The sequence below is a fragment of the Bemisia tabaci genome, chromosome 2 (genome assembly GCF_918797505.1).
Source record: "Bemisia tabaci chromosome 2, PGI_BMITA_v3".
Lineage (NCBI taxonomy): Eukaryota > Metazoa > Arthropoda > Insecta > Hemiptera > Aleyrodidae > Bemisia > Bemisia tabaci.
Window position 1 is genome coordinate 18,336,881 of NC_092794.1, and position 18,151 is coordinate 18,355,031.

At 37.3% G+C, this 18,151-nt stretch overlaps 1 protein-coding gene and 1 non-coding gene across 2 annotated transcripts; both read right to left on the bottom strand.

The window, feature by feature from the left end:
• Positions 1-326: 326 nt before the first annotated feature.
• LOC109036155 (fatty acyl-CoA reductase wat) lies at positions 327-18,151 on the bottom strand. Its single transcript, XM_072296839.1, has 12 exons — positions 15,324-18,151; positions 12,662-12,829; positions 11,281-11,445; positions 10,469-10,562; positions 8,442-8,690; positions 7,200-7,345; positions 5,779-5,888; positions 4,985-5,177; positions 3,886-4,129; positions 3,197-3,321; positions 2,520-2,777; positions 327-1,456 (listed from the first exon to the last, which is right to left on the bottom strand). Exons 3-12 carry the CDS (start codon positions 11,436-11,438, stop codon positions 1,318-1,320), a joined length of 1,716 nt encoding a protein of 571 aa, XP_072152940.1. The 5' UTR covers positions 11,439-11,445; positions 12,662-12,829; positions 15,324-18,151; the 3' UTR covers positions 327-1,317.
• On the bottom strand, positions 13,969-14,040 carry TRNAM-CAU (transfer RNA methionine (anticodon CAU)). Its single transcript has one exon. It is a non-coding gene; the product is annotated as a tRNA-Met (tRNA).

Sequence of the window (18,151 nt, forward strand, 5' to 3'; positions counted from 1 at the left end):
ATTTAAACTTAGTTTGGATAAAATATAAAGAGATCTTGTCCAATGATTTTGAAAACAAGGTTTTGTTGTAGTATATTATTGAAGTCATCTGTGGACTGGGAGCTAGACTAGTGCAAGGCACTGTTAAAATGTACTGAAAATCGCGAAAACTCATTTGCACGTAAAATCCTAAAAAAGTCTTTGATTGGGAAAACCAAAACGTTAAAGAGAAGGACAGGCAAAACAAAATTTTAAACGACTTTACACTTAAATGTTTTATTCATAATTATTAAACTTAAACTAATATTTACAACATGAGCGAAAGTAAGTTTTCACCAGCTGTCAGGGTCAGCATACATTCAGACTTAATAGCGAATTAAATAACCTTGAGATCTTTCAAACTTGTTAGAACTTAAACAAGAGAAAATTAAGGCTGCTTTAATCATCAGGTACCTCATTTAAGACATATTTATATTGCAAGAATATTATCCTTGAAAGGGAAAAGATGTGATCAGTAAAGTTCAATTGTCATGCGTACAGTTACGGTTGAATTTGAGCATGTATTCATTAAGTAACGTTCAAATATTTTAGCATGTACCTTCGTTAATGTACGCATGATTTTTTTTGTCAGGTTTCAAAAGAAAATATGAGCAAAGGAAATACATGCATGAAGTCTGAAGATTACTCCAGAAAGATACATCCCCAATAATCATAATGATTTAAATGTCTTTAAAAAGATTATGAAAAATTAAGGGGATTCGGCTTCCTATTTTGAGAAATCCGTGTTTGAAGTTTCGAAATTGCATGTATCCTTGTGGCGGAAAGGAAGTTCTAACTGACTTTTGGATGCTTAAAAATTTGAATTTTGGAGCGAATTTTTCACAGAATATGTATTAAGACTAGTTTCACTCAAAATTATTATTATCTCAATTTTTTCAAAAACTGCTTTTATGTGCCTTTTCCCCCAAGCCCCTCAATTGATCTCTAAATCATTCATTACATACACAACGGAAAATTGTGAGATTGAGTCAAGGAGACTCAAAATTGAATGCCTTGTGACATTCCATTTGAATTTTTCCTGGAACTATTTCCAGGAAATTTGAATCTTCATGAAATCCGCTTTTCACATTAGGAAATTATGTACGCAGTTTAGAACATAAATTCCGAATTGCAATCGTTTCACACCCTCGTGGAAAGTCTTAATAAGAGGACGAAAACACATAAATATACATTAAAAAAACGTAGGTGGGTAAAAGTTATAAATCGCAATCCACATTTAGAAATGCTTTTGCGATGAAATATTCTTTGGAAAATTCTGCCCATCATATGGTGGAATCATTATACCATGATGCTCTCAGGCAATTCAGGCATCAATATCATGCTTTCTGATGAACTAAAAGCACCAACTAATTGGAAGGTACCATACGTGAAAACGGCAAAAACTAGAAACACCAGCAAGTATTGAAGTGCAAAGAACCTGAAATAAAAACAATAAAGTCAGTACGTAGTAGTCTTCCTGCTTCAATGAAAATGCTTTGAAAAATATTAGTAAAAATTTTAGTTGCAAAGATCAAATCCGTCTGATCCTTGGCGCCACTGATAAAAATTGATAATTTTTTTGTAACAAAGTAGAATAGATGAACACCTCAAATGACGTTTCCGTAAGAGAATAACTTAGGAAGCTTGAAACTACCGCCCGGTTAAGGTGAAAGTATTTACTGACTCAAAGTAAGAATTACCTGTCAAATATTTTCTCTGCAACCATGTGTGCGGCTATGTGCACAATATGCATGCTAATTTACACTCTGTGGAAGCCTATTCATGTTGAAATAGAATGTTTGAAAACAGTGTTTTTGAAATATGTTTTATTTTCCTCTTTCATTCATGAAAAACGTAGGTAACTATTTATACCACGTATCAACCAAGATCACCGATGTTTAACTTAATTTTTAACTGGCTATAGATTTCAATGGTAGATTTATTTGAAATTCTTTATTCTTAATTTTCATTTTATCTCATTTTGAGGATACATGACATTCATAAATAACTGATGTGGCTATTGATTAAATTTAACTATTCTTCGCTGATATAATTTACTACCAGAGACAAAAAGAGACCATCCATCGGTGTCTTGGAAATGGTGGAAGCATTTACTTTCGGGACTCCAACATTCGAGTGTTGACCCACCTCCTGGGTGGATGTTGAACAACGTGTTCGATACGTGTAAGTTTGGTAAACTTGTTTGGCTCATAACGTCACCTGAAGCTCATCATCCACCTAATAAGTAAGTCCACAGCCGACAAAAAGATGATGACTGTTGCTTCCATAAGTGCCCATGTAAAGAAGCGTTAAATCCCCAAAAGTAGAAGTTTCCACCTGTCACCAAGAGGCTCGGGGAGGATCTTTCTTTGTCTCTGTTCATTACTCTCACAATCAACCTCAATCAGTGACATCGTTCGCGCATTATGTAATTTTTTACTGCAGTTTGATTTAATTGATCAAATAGGTAAATATTCAAAAGCTGAAAGAAATCTCCTTACCGGTACATCTTTCTTCGAGCCTCTGGAACTGTCTCTAAGCTTTCTTGAAGGAGGTACTCTCGGACTCCAAGCACATAGTAATGGAAATACTCTGGCCAATATAAATCTTCGATGTTGAAGTAAAATATGTCTTTGTCCATCTCGGTCAGTCTGTCCCAAAGGTCTCCAACGTTGTTGTCCTCGAATTTCCAATTTTTTGTGCCGAAGAAAGAAAGGTGATTGGAGAAATTATGGATTTTTTGGCTGATCCTCACGAATCTGGAAAAATGAATTCCCATGTTAAACATGAAGTTCACCATAGTGTTGGTAGAGAAATGTGCTGAAGCATATGTAACAACGAAAAATAATATGAGTCCGATGTGTATTCCTTTGTTTCATTTCTTATCTCCTAAATAGTGCACATCAATGGCCAAAGTTCGGAACCACGTACCTCCGTTTGCGACAATGCAGACTTTCTGCCATGTTTCATTTTTTCTTTGGAAAAGTATCAGCGTAATTTCTTTCTTGAAAACTTTCTTGATTTTTCTTCTTTGTCGACGAAATATTCCGTAAAAGTTTCTAACCATAAAGTTGGCTTGTTTCTTCCCAAAAAAATAAAACAGGAGCGGAAATTTTTGAACACCGCAATGGAGATATGTGATACCGCAAATACCTAATTATTATGAACGATTTCTTACCTTGGTTTTGTGCCGACGAGTGTACAAAAACCATCTGCTAATAGCGCGGGCAGGTAATGCAAAAAGAAGGAGTAGAACAAAAACTCCACCCTTGTTTTAGCGAGTGTACACGAGGCACTCCAAATCTATGGAAAAAAAATTGCAATTAGTATCTGTGAATATAGAAACTAAGAATTGGAATAAATCATAAAGTCTTTCATTATCCATTCGAGTTTCAAAATTGACCCTGTTTTAGGATAACCGAAGCCTATTAAGAACACATTTTGAGCGACCCTTCACTGATAATTTTTTCTAAGGCTCAACTTTTGGCCGTGTTGGAGTCTTATACGTTGTTCGTGACTTTCTATTTTTGGATTCCTGAATTTTAATTCATAAACTGAACATAAAAGACAATAAAAGCTGCTGATTCAATCATTTTAACGGAGCAATGACTATTCAAATCATTAAAGTTAAAACTTCATAAAGTTAAGATTTTGCAGATTACTGACTATATTTTGAGAATAATGAATTGTTAGACTACATTTTGCAATTAGGAACTACAATTTCTGGCTCAGTTTAAAAACATCGTATGTGCCCTTAGTTCCCCTATACACAAATGTGTTTTTACAAATGAGCCGGAAGTTATAGTTCCTCATTGCAATGTATAGTCCATTTTAATGTAAGTGAAATTGATGTATTATAATAAATACCGCAGCTTTCAGGGGAAAGTTTCTCACTGTAGCCGCATTCATCTCCAAATACTCGTTCCACGTGATACCATTTCGGTTGGTTGAAACGTAGTTATAGACTGGAATGGAAAAATCTTTCTGCCGCTGCTCCTCGCCCAAAAATGGGTCAAACTCTTCGTCAAAGAAAATTTGTCCTTCCCCACCAATAATATTTTCAAACTCGTTAATCGCAGCCTTTCTTTCTTTCCTTTTTTGAGCTTCAATGCTAAAACGAGAAGAGAAAAATTTAATTAAAATCAAATGAGCACGTAGATTAATTTCAAGTTACATTCAAGCTGTGCTGAGAGATTTTGAATCATTGCGAATAATATCTTAGTAAAATCTCCAGTCAGCCAAGCACAATTGGACTACATTTTTCAATTAGGAACTACCACTCTTGCTTTACTATAAAAACACCCATCTTCATAGGGAAACGAAAGGGTGCGTCCGTTGTTTCTGAAATTAGCCAGATAATGTAGTTCCTCCTTGTCGCAAAATGTGACCCAATGGAACGCAGCTCCGACTTCAGCAAAATTCTAAACGGCATTCAATCGCTGTCATGGATGAAGCGGAGGCATATACCAATATTCGATTTTTTCGCCTTTTGTCGTTAATGCTGAACAACCCCCAGGATAAAATAAGCGAAGCACCCGACAAAAATAGCATCTTTTGGAAGCACTTTTCCAATGGAAAACACTGACATAAATTTAAGTTTTTCTTCTCAAATACATTGTTCTACCTCTATACCTTCAATGTATTTTCCATTTATGCTAACCATTTTTTCTTCTTTTCTTTTTAAAGTCAGTGGGTATGATTTATTAATGTTCACGCCCCGATACAATTTTTCAATAAATTTTAAATCGTGCGACAGATTTTCGTTTTTTGAAGTAAAACGAACCGGTTGATTTCGTTTGAATTTAAATAATCCTCATCTTTAAACCTAAAAAATCTCTATAAATGAATGAAAAATTACACTACGTGTTAATATCATGTGGATTTTGACTTCACAAATTTAGATGAGAAACTATTACATTCTTAATTAGTCTAAATGATCGAGGCATTCACTGCCCCTTCAACTCACAATCTAGTTGATGTATCCCAGGCGCATGCAATAATGGAGTTGATGACGTAATCAACTGGAACCAACTCCGCGGGACATTCTCCATCGCCTGGGAATGTTCTTAAAATGCCCTTCATTGCTCCAGCAGTGACACCTGTTGGCCCGTAAAGATTGTTGATCCATCCACGAATAGGCTCCTTGGCGGTAGATGTAACTAAAAAGGCATTCGAAATGTTAAGAAAAATAGTCAAATGCATTGATTGTAGTGTTGTGTATTTATGCAATTAAACGTGATATGCATTTACAGATATATATCACGACACTATGTTTAATACCTGAAGGTGCAGAATAATCATAAATCGCACATCTGGACGCATAACCTAGAGGCTGCGAGTTGCCAGTTTCATAAACCGAGCCCATGTCATACAATGGAGATGATTCTTCTTGATTTAAACATGTCTCATGAACCCTGCTTGATTAACTGCTTCAAATTAAAATTGAAATTGAATTTAATTTATGAAATCATAAATCTGTAAAATACACTGAAATAATTTAAACTTGTAGCATAGAAATGAAGAATTAAGGAACACGTTTTTATTTTATATTTACATTCTGGCTTACCCCATCTCATTTTTCGTTGGGGAAACAAGTCGAGGGTCTTTTTTTCTTTTTTTTCATATAAACAAGAAAATGTATTCAGCCTATCTAACATACTACAAAAAAAAATATTTGGCAAACATTTGGCTATAGGTCTTACAACAAAAACTTCAATTAAAGAGTTTTAATCAAGAAAATATAAAATATAGTAAACGTACCAATTGATGGTCTAACAACTGCCATTGGCATGTCCTTGCCCAAGTTTTTGATTACGTCCTCAGCGAGGCATTTGGAGAAAACATACGTATTTGGCCATCCGTCTAGTAAACTGAAATTGAGTTGGAGGTATTATAAAAAGGAAACAACGTGATAGGTATGTTCAATAGCTCTTAAAATAGAATTTCATAGTCCCTTGCTGAATTTTTAAAAAATATATCTTGACTGCACAATTATGGCAACGAACCATGAAAACCTCTGTATAGAAGGTGTTTCTGAAACCCCACAAAAACGAAGCTTTAAAGGTTGGGCAGAAGCTTTTAAATTACAACTTTTGCGGCTGAAAATCAGTTCATTGTGAACTCGAACAAATTTCCAAATGGATTAGAACACAGCACCAGTAAATTTTTATCCATACTTGTGCTAATCCTGATCCCTACTTCGAAATTTTAATATTTGCTTTCGTTGCTTTCATTCTTACTGAAACACTTTTGGCGTTTCTTTTCTCTTAAGAGTAATGTTAATCGCGTCTGTCAATCTGTAGTGTGTAAACCTTTGCAAAATAGCAACGAAATTAGGCGAGCATAAGAAAAGAAGAATCATTGAGTTTTATTAAAAAAAAATCGCGGTCAAATTAAGAGCCTCCACCTCAGTACAAGTAACTCAAGCTAGATTTTGCAAGCCACGAATACATCTTACATTGTTAATAACGCCTTATCATAACATGCAACTATTCGTGCTCGATGGATGTGTGCATTGCATATAGAACCAATTGAAGGCGCTCTGGGTTTCCTTGCCCGGACGTATGATTTTGTCGCTTCTCTAGCGTAAAGACTTAACCGGAAATTGAGATGAGCCCTTCCGTCTATATCACTCCGTGCTTTCGAGGGCTCAGGTCGTAATAAAATTTCAAAAGAGTGACAATTTGTAGCCAGGTGAGTATTTTGCCATCACATGGGTTTAAGTTAGGTGTAAGTCTAGCAAAGAGCAGAGAGTTAACCATTTGAATTGGATGATTTCTGAGCGACTTCGATAAGGTATAAAATTGGGTAGCAGGGTTTTTCATGTGAGATTACTCAAAGAAAAGCGACGAATTTCAAGTAATCAACCCTCATGCGCGTAAAAAGACTGAGACAACTCTTGCGGTGAAATACTATGATGCTTGCACAATGCGGACCACCCTATAACAGTGGATCAGTGTGAATTATAGACTATCGATATTCCCCATTTGAAGCTATGGTAAAGAATCGATTATTAAAAAGGTGTTTGTTGCGAACACTCTGTCTATCGATCTTTTTCCATAGGTTTAAATGGCATATCAATGGATGTATCGCAAAACACGCCACGCCACTGCCCTAAAAATGCGATTGAATTTATGCCAGAGGGAAACGCGTTTTGAACATATGATTTTGAAATTTCTTACTTTGGTGCCATTTTATTGATGACGTCACTCTCCACGTTCTCGTTCAAGGCAATCGCGATATCGCCCGCAATACGCGGGACGCAAAATTTCTCAGGTATGGCTTCGTTGTTGCAGTTGGAGAAAATCGTTGATACGAACACGAATGCCTGTTTGGAAAGAAGTCAGTTGTTGGTGATTATTCAATTTTCTTATTTCACTTTTATTCAATGATGAAAAAGAGAGATCACGAAAGAATCTGCTACGAGATTAATAAGAAAACCTCTATACAAAATTTATATAAGTCGGATCCATAATAGAAACATTACAAATAAATCTGCTGTAACAAAAGTCAATACGGACGCTAAACAACTGTGACATGGTGCCACATGGATTCACTTTAAAATCCATAGTTTTTTTACACTAGTTGTAGATGGCTCCGGGCCGTTAATTCCTGGAAAAATATGTTGATGGCAAAAGTGCGAAGCCACTTATCTCCGTTGGCGCGCGCGCGCCGTCGCAAACTTCCTTCCATACTTCATTTTTTCTATAGAAATCTAGTCAACTGTATCTCTTCAAAACTTCCTACATTTTTCTTTTCTGCGCCAGCTAAATATTCCGAATAAATTCAAGCTGTATAGTTGTCATGATATTCCTCGGAAAAATTAAATAGGAACGGAGATTTTTGAAACACTACAATTGAGATACATGGTTCCGCATTTTCGCTATCAATATTGTCCACGCCGCACAGAAATGTTGAAATATTACTGTTATGCATTATAACTGTTTATACTAATCGTCATTCGACGTTTCATGATATTACATCGGTGATTTATTTGATTGGGCGGACACCTCCAAAACCATTGAAATTTTAAATAGAGTGTCCCCGAAGTGGATTACATTTTGCGATTAGGAACCACTATTTCTGACTCTTCCATAAAAGCACCTTTCTGCAGAGGGAAACCAATGGCATATATGTTGTTTCTAAAATGAGCCAGAAATAGTGGTTCCTTATTGCAAAATGCGGTCCAAGTAATGCGCTAGACTTCAGGGTTCAAACGAAGACTTTTTTGTTTTGTGAATTGTTTTCTGGAAAATCTTTTATTCGACGCTACAGCCCATCAAAATTGAGGATTTTTCCCGACATTTATGTGTCCATAACTCTGTCCCAAAGCCAGAAGGAACCTCATTTGATGTACAGCATTCCTGTTGAAATTAAAAAACCTCAATTTGCACGTGTGCAAGTGCCCCGCTAAAATTTCAAACCTTAAGGTTGTGCATTTCTCGCGCCAGGTTGACCAAATCGCGGGTTGCTCTGACGTTGGTGTTGATGGCTGTGCTGAGCTCGGCGTCGAATCTCACGGTAGCGGCCGCGTGGAACACGACGTCAATTTCCCGCTTCAGCATCGCCTGATCCTCCGCACTTAGACCGCACTCTTCAAGGTCCATGTCCGCACTTACGAATGCAACTTTTTTCGCGAAATTCGGCTCGTCTTCCTGCAGCTTCGCGAACAGCTAAATTAGACAGGAGAAAGGAAACAACGTATCAAAAAACGCTCATGCTCATTGAATTGCTTTTTTTTTTTTTTTTTTTTTTTTTTATTTTTTTCGGTGCCGTGATTGATTATGCAACCTCGCGGAGCGACGCGGAAAGTTGACCGATTCAGTGCAGTGATTCCCTTTCCTTCTTCTCCGGAATGGAAGATTTCGGAATATGTAGGGTAAAACCTACTCCTCGAGTGTTACCACTTTTTTTCAGTGCTCTTATGTTCCGGAACTTATTCCGAATTCCGGAACTGCTGAGATTTTCCTGAATTTTCCCGGAACTTTTGAGACTTTCCTGAAAGTTTCCCGGAACTTTTGAGATTTGCCTGAAAGATTCCTGCAGCCTCTGAAATTCCTGAAATGTTCCGGATCTTTTGTATTTTCCGGAACTTTCGAAAAAATTTAAAAGATATCCCGGAACTTTTACGGTCATGGAGTGGGAGAAATTGGAACAAAAAAGTTCTGAATCCTGGAACTTTTGACGGACATGGAATAGGATTACTGCTTAAAAAAAAAATTGAAAAAAAGAGGCAGGAAAGTTTAAAATTGTTTAATGGTTCTGAAAAAAAGTTCAGCCGGAAAGAAGGGTTTATAAAAAAAAGGGCAAATTCTCATCGCTTATTCAAAATATCGGCCGTAAAAAGTCTAGGTGTAGAAATGTGTATCACGGTCTGTTAAAATATTTGCCTCCAGAAGTAACTACCGAAATTTTAAAATTGTTTAAAAAAGTAAATCTAAAAATTTAAGGTAATTTCCTGGTCTACGACGTAGATAGCCTCGTTGCTGATCGTCGTAATTAATGACTTAAGTAACTAAAATCTTGATGAAAAAGTACTGTCCAACGCTTGTGATTCAGACTTTTACGAGTTATTGATGGACTAAGTAAATCGAGGATTGAATTTATATTTTTTTAGCGCTTGATAAATGTGAGTTATCTGCAAGGAAATAATTGTGGACACTCTAAAATGAAATGCAAATTAATCCATTGCTTATGGTAAACTCAATGTCTCTGAAAAAAATGACTATCTTTTTTTCGTGTTTAAGATCTCTTATTTTCTCCGGAGTAGAAAATTATTTAATTTTACCGCATGAAGTTTCTTCTCATATTGTTAATTTTATACAATTAAATTTTTGTAAATTTTTTGCTTTCGTCAAGTCAGCTCTGAATGTGGAGTATTTGAATTGCATTTTGTGAAAACAAACCAAGAGCATTCCAATGTCGCTAAGATTGCACAACTTTGTTTTTACCTCCTAAATATAAACTGTCATCTAAACAAGTTTCATATTTACTCCCAAAAACTATCATTCAAGTTAAACATTACATTTCGACGGTGAAACTACCAAACCACGTATCTCGGTTTGCGACGTCGCAGACTTCCTGCCATACTTTAATTTTTAAATGGGAAAGTACTCAACGTCAATTCTTGAAAACTTCCGTGATTTTTCTTCTCAGTGCGAAGAAAATTCTGTAAAAACTTCAAGGAATGATATTGAATTGTTCTCTTCCAGAAAAATAAAATGAGAGCGGAGATTTTTAGACACCGCAAACGAGATACGTGGTTTGGTAGTTTCACCATCGATTTGTACATTCAATTGTTGCGCGATGTCAGTAATTTCATTACAAAAAATGTAAATTGCTCTGTATCCCAGCAACAGTAGAATGCTCTTCGTTCCTTTTTGCAAAATGCAATTCATTGATTTATCTCACTTAAACTATCGCGTTATATACTAAGAAACGAGGCACTTACTGGTCCAGAAAACATTTCTTTGATTCGCTCAGTTGTGGTTTTGCCTTTTCGTGGTCGGGCAGTGATGTAGATCTTTTTGATTCCAGAACAGCTCCTGTATTTGGAGAGTTCAAAGTTGTATCATATATTGATCTGATAAATCACCTTCTACCATGAAAGTGTGAATCTTTCAAGTTTTAATGTTCTTTTTTATGTATCAATTTATTTTCTAGCAAGGTGGCAAAATAGTGCCGTGGCCACATTATTTGCGAGGAAAGCAACGCCGAAAGTTCAAAACTGACATTTACAGCCAAAAATGATGTTTCGAGGCTGGGCTCACTGACTAAGTGTGATCTATACTGATGAGGTCTAAAGGGGCCCAAAACGTTATAGAGATCCTTCGGCGTGAACCCAGCTCAATATTCTAACGCCTATGTCGAACACTATCCTCCATCAGTCTTGCGCTGATACTCATCAGAGTTCAGGTGCATTATGGTAATTAAAATTGTTTGGCCTTGCTTTCTTCGCAAAATAGAGTGGACCCAGTAGTATTTTACTAGCTGTTACATATAGTTTGGGCCACATTTTTTTGTGTTTTTTTCTTGTTTATTTTGAAAGATATTTGCTCTAATTTTACATTGACACATTTACTTTTTAAAAATTACCTTTTATCATCGACAAAGTGGCTATAATTAGGATTTATGGGCGCAGTCTATGGGAGTAGACTCTTTCTAAATGTGCATATGAAAATAATTAACAGCATGAATAAGATTCCTCCACAAAAACAGAGTAAGAGAAGGACAAAGTTGCAAAATAAGTCAGGTTTATATTACCTTAATAATTTTTCGATTAGCACATTCCCGAAGAAACCTGTCCCTCCTGTGATTAGAATATTTTTCCCTTCGAAAAAATCTTGGATCAGGGACCTGTTCATTTCCGTTCGCGGCACTTCTATACCTTCTAGTACCAAATCTGGGATTCTAGGTGCCATTATAAATCTAGAGACAGAATACAGAAACAAATAAAAATAAAATAATCGATTCGAGTTTGCACCTTTTTATTATCACGGTCAAAAAGTGTACACCCTGTAAACGTTTGAGTCTCATTTGACTCGACCTATGAGTCAACTTAATTCAACTCGTCCTCAGTATTGGAATAGAATAATGTTTCTAAAATTTGTAAAAAGGGAAACACTCGTACACCCCTGATCGCTTCGCGGTCCAACCCCCAAAGCGCTCTCCGCCAGTAGCGTGGCGTGAATTGCGATGAATCGATTGTTCTGCCATTTAAACCTATGGTGAAGAATCGATTATTAAGGTGTTCGCTGCGAATCCTCTGTTTATCGATCCTTTTCCTTAAGCTTAAATGGCATAAAAATCGATATATCGCAAAGCACGCCACGCGACTGCTCCTCGCCTTAAGTGTTATGCGTTACGCGTGACTCTTAATATTTTATATTTTAGAGTATGATTTGTCTTTTTTCCTTACACAAATATATTATCAATACAATTTGGGCAGAAGGAAAGATTATGGTCTCTTCCCCTTTCTCTTCATAGCCGTTAGTATTTTGAGGCTTTAAGGACCAATGAACCACCACTAAAGGTCGGGGCTCGAAAAAAAGTCGTGTGTTTCCTCTTTAAAATCTGATCAAAGATCAAGAAGTTTGGGAATCAACATTTTTGAACGAGATATTGACAGGCATTTTGACAGATCAAATGGAAGTTATACTACAAAAATAGCATAATAATGTGTACCTATCTTTGCCATTTAACAGATATTGATTGCATAGACCCATCTTGCCAAGGAGTCAATTCCCAGACCTTCTTCGGTTCGTTTTCCTTTCGCTATTTTAAAGAGAGAATATATAGCGCGGTGCTTTTAAACATATTTTGTAAGTTGGCTATTTTGCCGTGCAAAGGAAATTCGCCGTTTAAGCTTTTATGCGTTGCCAAATTTCCTTTGATAAATCACGGATTTGTGAGAATATTCATCAACATTTTTCTTCCGGTTTTTCAGAGCATTTCGTTCGTAATTTGATCTACATAGTGTAAAAATTTCCAGGAAAAATATTGATAACATTCCTCCAAAATGAAATTTTAATTGGTAGAAATATTGCACTTCTCGAATGTTCATACGGCGGTTTTCCTTAGCACGGCAATATTGGACTCCTCCGGAAACTGATCCATCGTTGGTAAATTGTGATAGCGTACTTACAAAAATTATGTCAAAATTGTGTACTTTATGGCCAAAAATCCTGCTAAGAACCGCAAACGAAAAGAAGAAATCCACTGGAATAGAACAACTACACACGCCAACCACGATAAGACTGACCGATAAAGCGCGGGCTCTCCTCAGCGATCGGGCGAGACAATTTAGTCGAAGCTAAAAAAGAGAGCAAAAAACGGAGACATATAGGTTAAAAAATTAGAGTATCGACAAAAAATCGGCAATAGGAAGTCAAATATTCCAATTCCGCAAATGCAGAGAGAACTCGGCAGGGTCCTTGAATTGGGATGAAGCCGAGGTATAGGGAAAATGACGATTAAAAGATGCACGAGACAAACGACTAATCACGCGCGGGTGTTGACTTGTTGAGCTACAAGTTGCCGCTCCTCTGTCATAAGAGCGTACCTTTAATTCCACGTGAGCCTTGTTATTAATATGACTACCATACTTTCCGGAGCTAACATGAAAATGGAGGAATGCTTTTAGTTCTGGGGAGCGACGAGATGGACCGGGACTAAATACATATAATTACAGGTATATTAATTCATCATGGACCACAGCGTCAGGCTAGTCGATTATGATTGAGAGTTCATGTTGAAGTAAATACCTGACTTCCTCGAGTACTTAAAAGGAAAGTGAGGGAAACTATAACTTTTTGTCACCCGGAAAAATATTCTACATCAGACAGGACATTCTGTTACTTTACGGATGAGAATTTATAGATGACCACAACAGAAGCCTCGGATGGAGTAAAACACTACGCATTAATCAAGGACACATTAGTTCAAAAATGCAGATTTTCTCCGCTAATTCATCTTTCTTCTCACGAAAGAACGTAACTATATTTCAATGTTGCCAGATTTTACCTCCCATATTGCATTTTTACCGGGAAAATCTTGGACATTTTAACTGAAAATTTGACAAAATTTTCCTCTAATCTCACGCAAAAATCAGAAAAATTTGGGATACAAATTACTCAGTACATTTTTGTAAATAATTGAGTTGTTCGAGTCAATTTCGCAACCTTGGAATGCAATTACGTTCCTTTACGTCCAGGAAACGGCGAATTCTCTAACACTGCGACTCATTCGCATATTGAGTGGAAATTAATCGCATTCGATGGCTTTTGATCAGTATTTAAGGGTCAATCGATACACCCAGTTTCAAAAAAGTAAAAGCTGCAGTATTTATATTTCTAAAAAGTAAAAGCTGCAGTATTATATTTCTAAAAAGTTCAAAAACGTTTTTGGGAGGTTTCACTGAGGAGATAATAATACAGTATTCTAAAATTTTCGTAGCAGAGCGTGGTTTCGATCCACGGACCTCTGGGTTATGGGCCCAGCACGCTTCCACTGCGCCACTCTGCTTCGGTGATGGAGAGGAAACTTGGCTAAAAAAAGTCTACCGCTGAATGAATTAAGACTTGTCTAAGGGGATAAAAAGTTTTCAAAATCGCACGCTATCATAGTAATAGGAAATTCCTATTCACCTGCATATTTATTTCGTCTACATACGTAATTATTATGTTCATTTTGTATCTTATTTTTACGTAAATTTTGCATTATTGCTTATCGACGATATTTTTGATTGTTACAATAACCGGAGCCCCAACTGGTAAGTTGTAATTTCTAAAATCATGCTTAGAAAAGAATCAGCCAACTAAACAAATGATTATGTGATATGTGCAAGGATCTGAGATAGGTGAAAAGGATGATCTTTGCTGAGTTTAGAGACAATTTATTCCAGAGATCTCACTCATCGGAAAGATTTTTTCCTTCGACGAGACGGCGGCTGGGCGCCGCGTTGAGTAAAGCCAAAAAACCAAAGTGCCTTCAATTTAGTGTGTATGCAACACGGACACCCATCAAGCACGAATAGTTGTATCTAGGAGTTAAAACCAAAGATAGGTCGTATTCAAACACAAACAAAACCTCTAAGAATCCGTACTACTATCTCCCCTATGATGATGTACAAGTTACTTCCGATCCTTAACGCTTAACTGATGACTTTCCTTAACGATGACTTACGTGGAGTTGTGAAACGATGAGCCATCCGCATCAAATTATGTTTTTACCGTTACATAATTTCATGAGCGGGAAAAATACGTTTATTTTTACCCAAATTGTGAAGTCAGCAGTTTTTCAAATTTTGCTGACTCGCTTACCGAAAATCCTAACGTTATATTATGTGAAGCGGAGTGGATCCTCAGCACTTTGAAGAACAATGTGCATGATGGTCGATTGATTAATTATCAATTACATTTGTGGATTAGAAGACATTTTTTTAAAGAATTTTCGAGCTCCACATCACGGTGTAGAACGTCAGGCATTTGCTCACAAAATTTGAAAAAAAAAAAAAAAACACCTTCGAGGAACACAAAAAAACCCCAAATAAATCAAATCGTTTTGCCCATCGATGTGCGATATCCATTAGGAACTTTTAAATGTTTCTTTGAAAATTTTTTTTTACAAATACTTGATGCGCTACATCTTAATAAACTGCTCCAAACCCCTTATGAAATGTCCTGTAATCTAGAGATTATAAATTAATCAATCGGCTATTGGATACTTCTGCCCAATGCCGAAGAAATCACTTTAAGAAATAATCCCTCTTTTCCTGTGGTAAAAGTTTGCAACGGACTATTGTCTACCTGATATTTTATTCCATTGGAACAATCTGTTTGTTCTAAAGCAAGTCCAGTTCTTTTTCGCGTAAAAGCTTCTCGAATACCATCGCAGTAATCGCTGGTGGCATTCGCGCGTTGAGAGAAAGTGCGAGCAAAGTCGCATCGCGCAGATGCAAATATTGACCGTGGCGCGCGGCGTCGATTTAAATTGCCGATCCGTGCACAACTATTGAACTCGTCCATAGAAACGAATGAAAAAAAATCGAGATTTCACTGCCCGGCTGGCAACCGTGCGAGCGGTGCGGTGGTGGCAATGGGCGATTATCCTTGACAGTTGCTGGCGACCACTATCATTTGTCACTCTTCATCAGTTTGCGTTTCAACGATCGTGAGGAGAGATGTGCGGCGTAGACGCCAGATTTCCAGTACCTAAAATATAATAATGATCTGAAAAATGGAAAAAAAATAATATTGCATGAAAACCGAGAATTATCATCAAAGAGGTGAAACAGTCATCATATTAGTCATACATTCCAGAAATGCATATTTTCTAGTTTTTGAGCGAAGGGATCTACCATCACGGGGTGATGGAGGAACTTTCAAACATGGACACCCATTATTTTAAAAGAGAACACGAATGTAAAATTTCATGCAATTTCAACAAATTTCGGGAGATTTTAGGACTTTAAGGTGGCGCGGATGGCTTGAAATACAGACAAGTGATTTTTGGTCTGAAAATATTATTGATTATCATTCACAGATTGGAGTTAAAACAAATGCCCCTCAACTATGAGTTTTCATTGTTAAACATGATGTCCTGTTGTTCCCGGTTAGTTTTCATAAATAAGTCCTATGGGTATGATATCTACTAATTTATTGTAGGATTATTAAATTTAAGCACCTCGGCAAAGATCCAAGCCCAGGAACTCCTGCTTTAAGAGGTATTGGATTTGATCCACTTCTTCGCCTATTTTTCTATATTCTTCTAATTTTTTTTTTCTTTTATTTTTTCACAATGTTTCATTAAGGAGCCATCCTCGGTACCGGATTATCACGCAGTAAATGTAGTTGCAATGCAATGGCAACAGTTTACAACAGCATTGTCAGAAAAAAATCAGTGCATATCAACAGAGGCCGATTTTTCAGCAATCGTGGAAAGATCCACCAGGTATCATTGATGAATTTACTGATGGAATGCAAAGTTGATCGATTTTGAAGAAGATTTGACAATCCTGGATGCAGTAAAAGGCACATAAGCCGCCACGCCGCGCGGTGAGAGCCGTCTTGGCTGGTCTAGAGAAAAATCCGCTGAAGACAAATGCGTGTCATTAGCTAAAACGTATTTGTACTACCACGCTATCAGTTGATAGGGAGAATCACACAACCCATTTTGCCGGGGGGCGCTGTAAGAACTGCGATTCATGTAGTGTCCATACGCGTAACTGCCTCTCTGATAATCCCCCTTTCTCTCGTAATCCTTCGGTTTCTGAAGAACAGAGAATAGCATAATAGCGTCTCAGAGTTATTAGAGAGGAGCAGAGGGGTCGATGACTCTTATGCATCTTCTCTATGTGGGCTCTCTAGGTTTATAGTTCTCTAAGTTCATCCGATCATGTACCAAACGCAACGCAGGTTTAGCTGGATGACTGGGTACTGAAGAAAGACGGAAATTGAAAAGAAAAGAGGATAAACTGAGTAGAGAAGTAGGCAAGACTTGTAGACATTATGCTGAGACAGTGGATTATTTATTTTTAGTTGGCTTAATACTGAGACTACTATAGATTTACCTACAGATAACGCTATTCGGACTCTTCCATCAAATAGCCTCCTTCAGAATAAAAATGTTCCGGCTCATTCTGCCGCTACAAAGGCTGAAATTGTACAATTTTGATGATTACTCATCAATATGTAAAAGCTTAATTTTCGTCTCAAAAAACTCTCACTGCTTTCGAGGATTGTATTCATAATTTACTGCTTTTACAACCCTAAATTGAGAATCGCCGCATAGTACATGGCCGGATTTACCTACTTGCCGCCCATGGGCCGCCTGTATTTTGCCGCCCTCTTCTCATTCATTTTGAAACATCAATAAAAACCATCAAGTGAACGTGCCGGAGGGAGAGGGGTGCATAAGACGCGTTCACTCGTGTTGGACACATTTTTTGCGTAAGCCCTGTCAACCTATTACTAGCAAAAGTTCACGGAACTTCGCGCGAAAGTTCAGTTCCGTAAACCTATCTCTGTGGGGACAAAGCCTTTCATTTGTAAGAAATGAACTAAAAAATTAAGAAAGAACAAACATAAAAGGGGTTTAATAATTTTAACTTCCGCCGCGTGCCACGCTGACCACTCTGTGTTTGGCGCAATGCGTGAAGTATTCATGTAGTCTTGTAGGCACTGTGCGTTTCTCGCCGCGCCGACCGCTGTTGGCCGTACTGTGTTTGACGCAATGCAGGAAGTATTCAGGCAGTCTCGTAGGCGCTAATATATGTTACATGCCGACCGCCGCGTCGAGGGCTTCTCCTTTTCATCTCAAGTCCTCGTCATCATTTCTCTTTGCGCCGCGCCGCTCCAGGCCAAATTAAGTGTTTGGTTTGGATCTTAACTCAACTAACTAAAGGTGCGCAGTCTTTTGTAACACCGAAATTCGGCAAAATTAGAAATTAATGAATTCTCAGGAAATGAGAGATTTTGTCACATTTTCTTCTTTGTAATTTTTTTTCTGAATCCGACTTTTTCGTACCTGCATTTAAAAAAATTGCAACATTTACCGCCCCCTAATTTTGCCGCCATGGGCCGCGGCCGCGGCCCATGTGGCCACCCCCTTAATCCGGCCCTGGCATAGTATCATT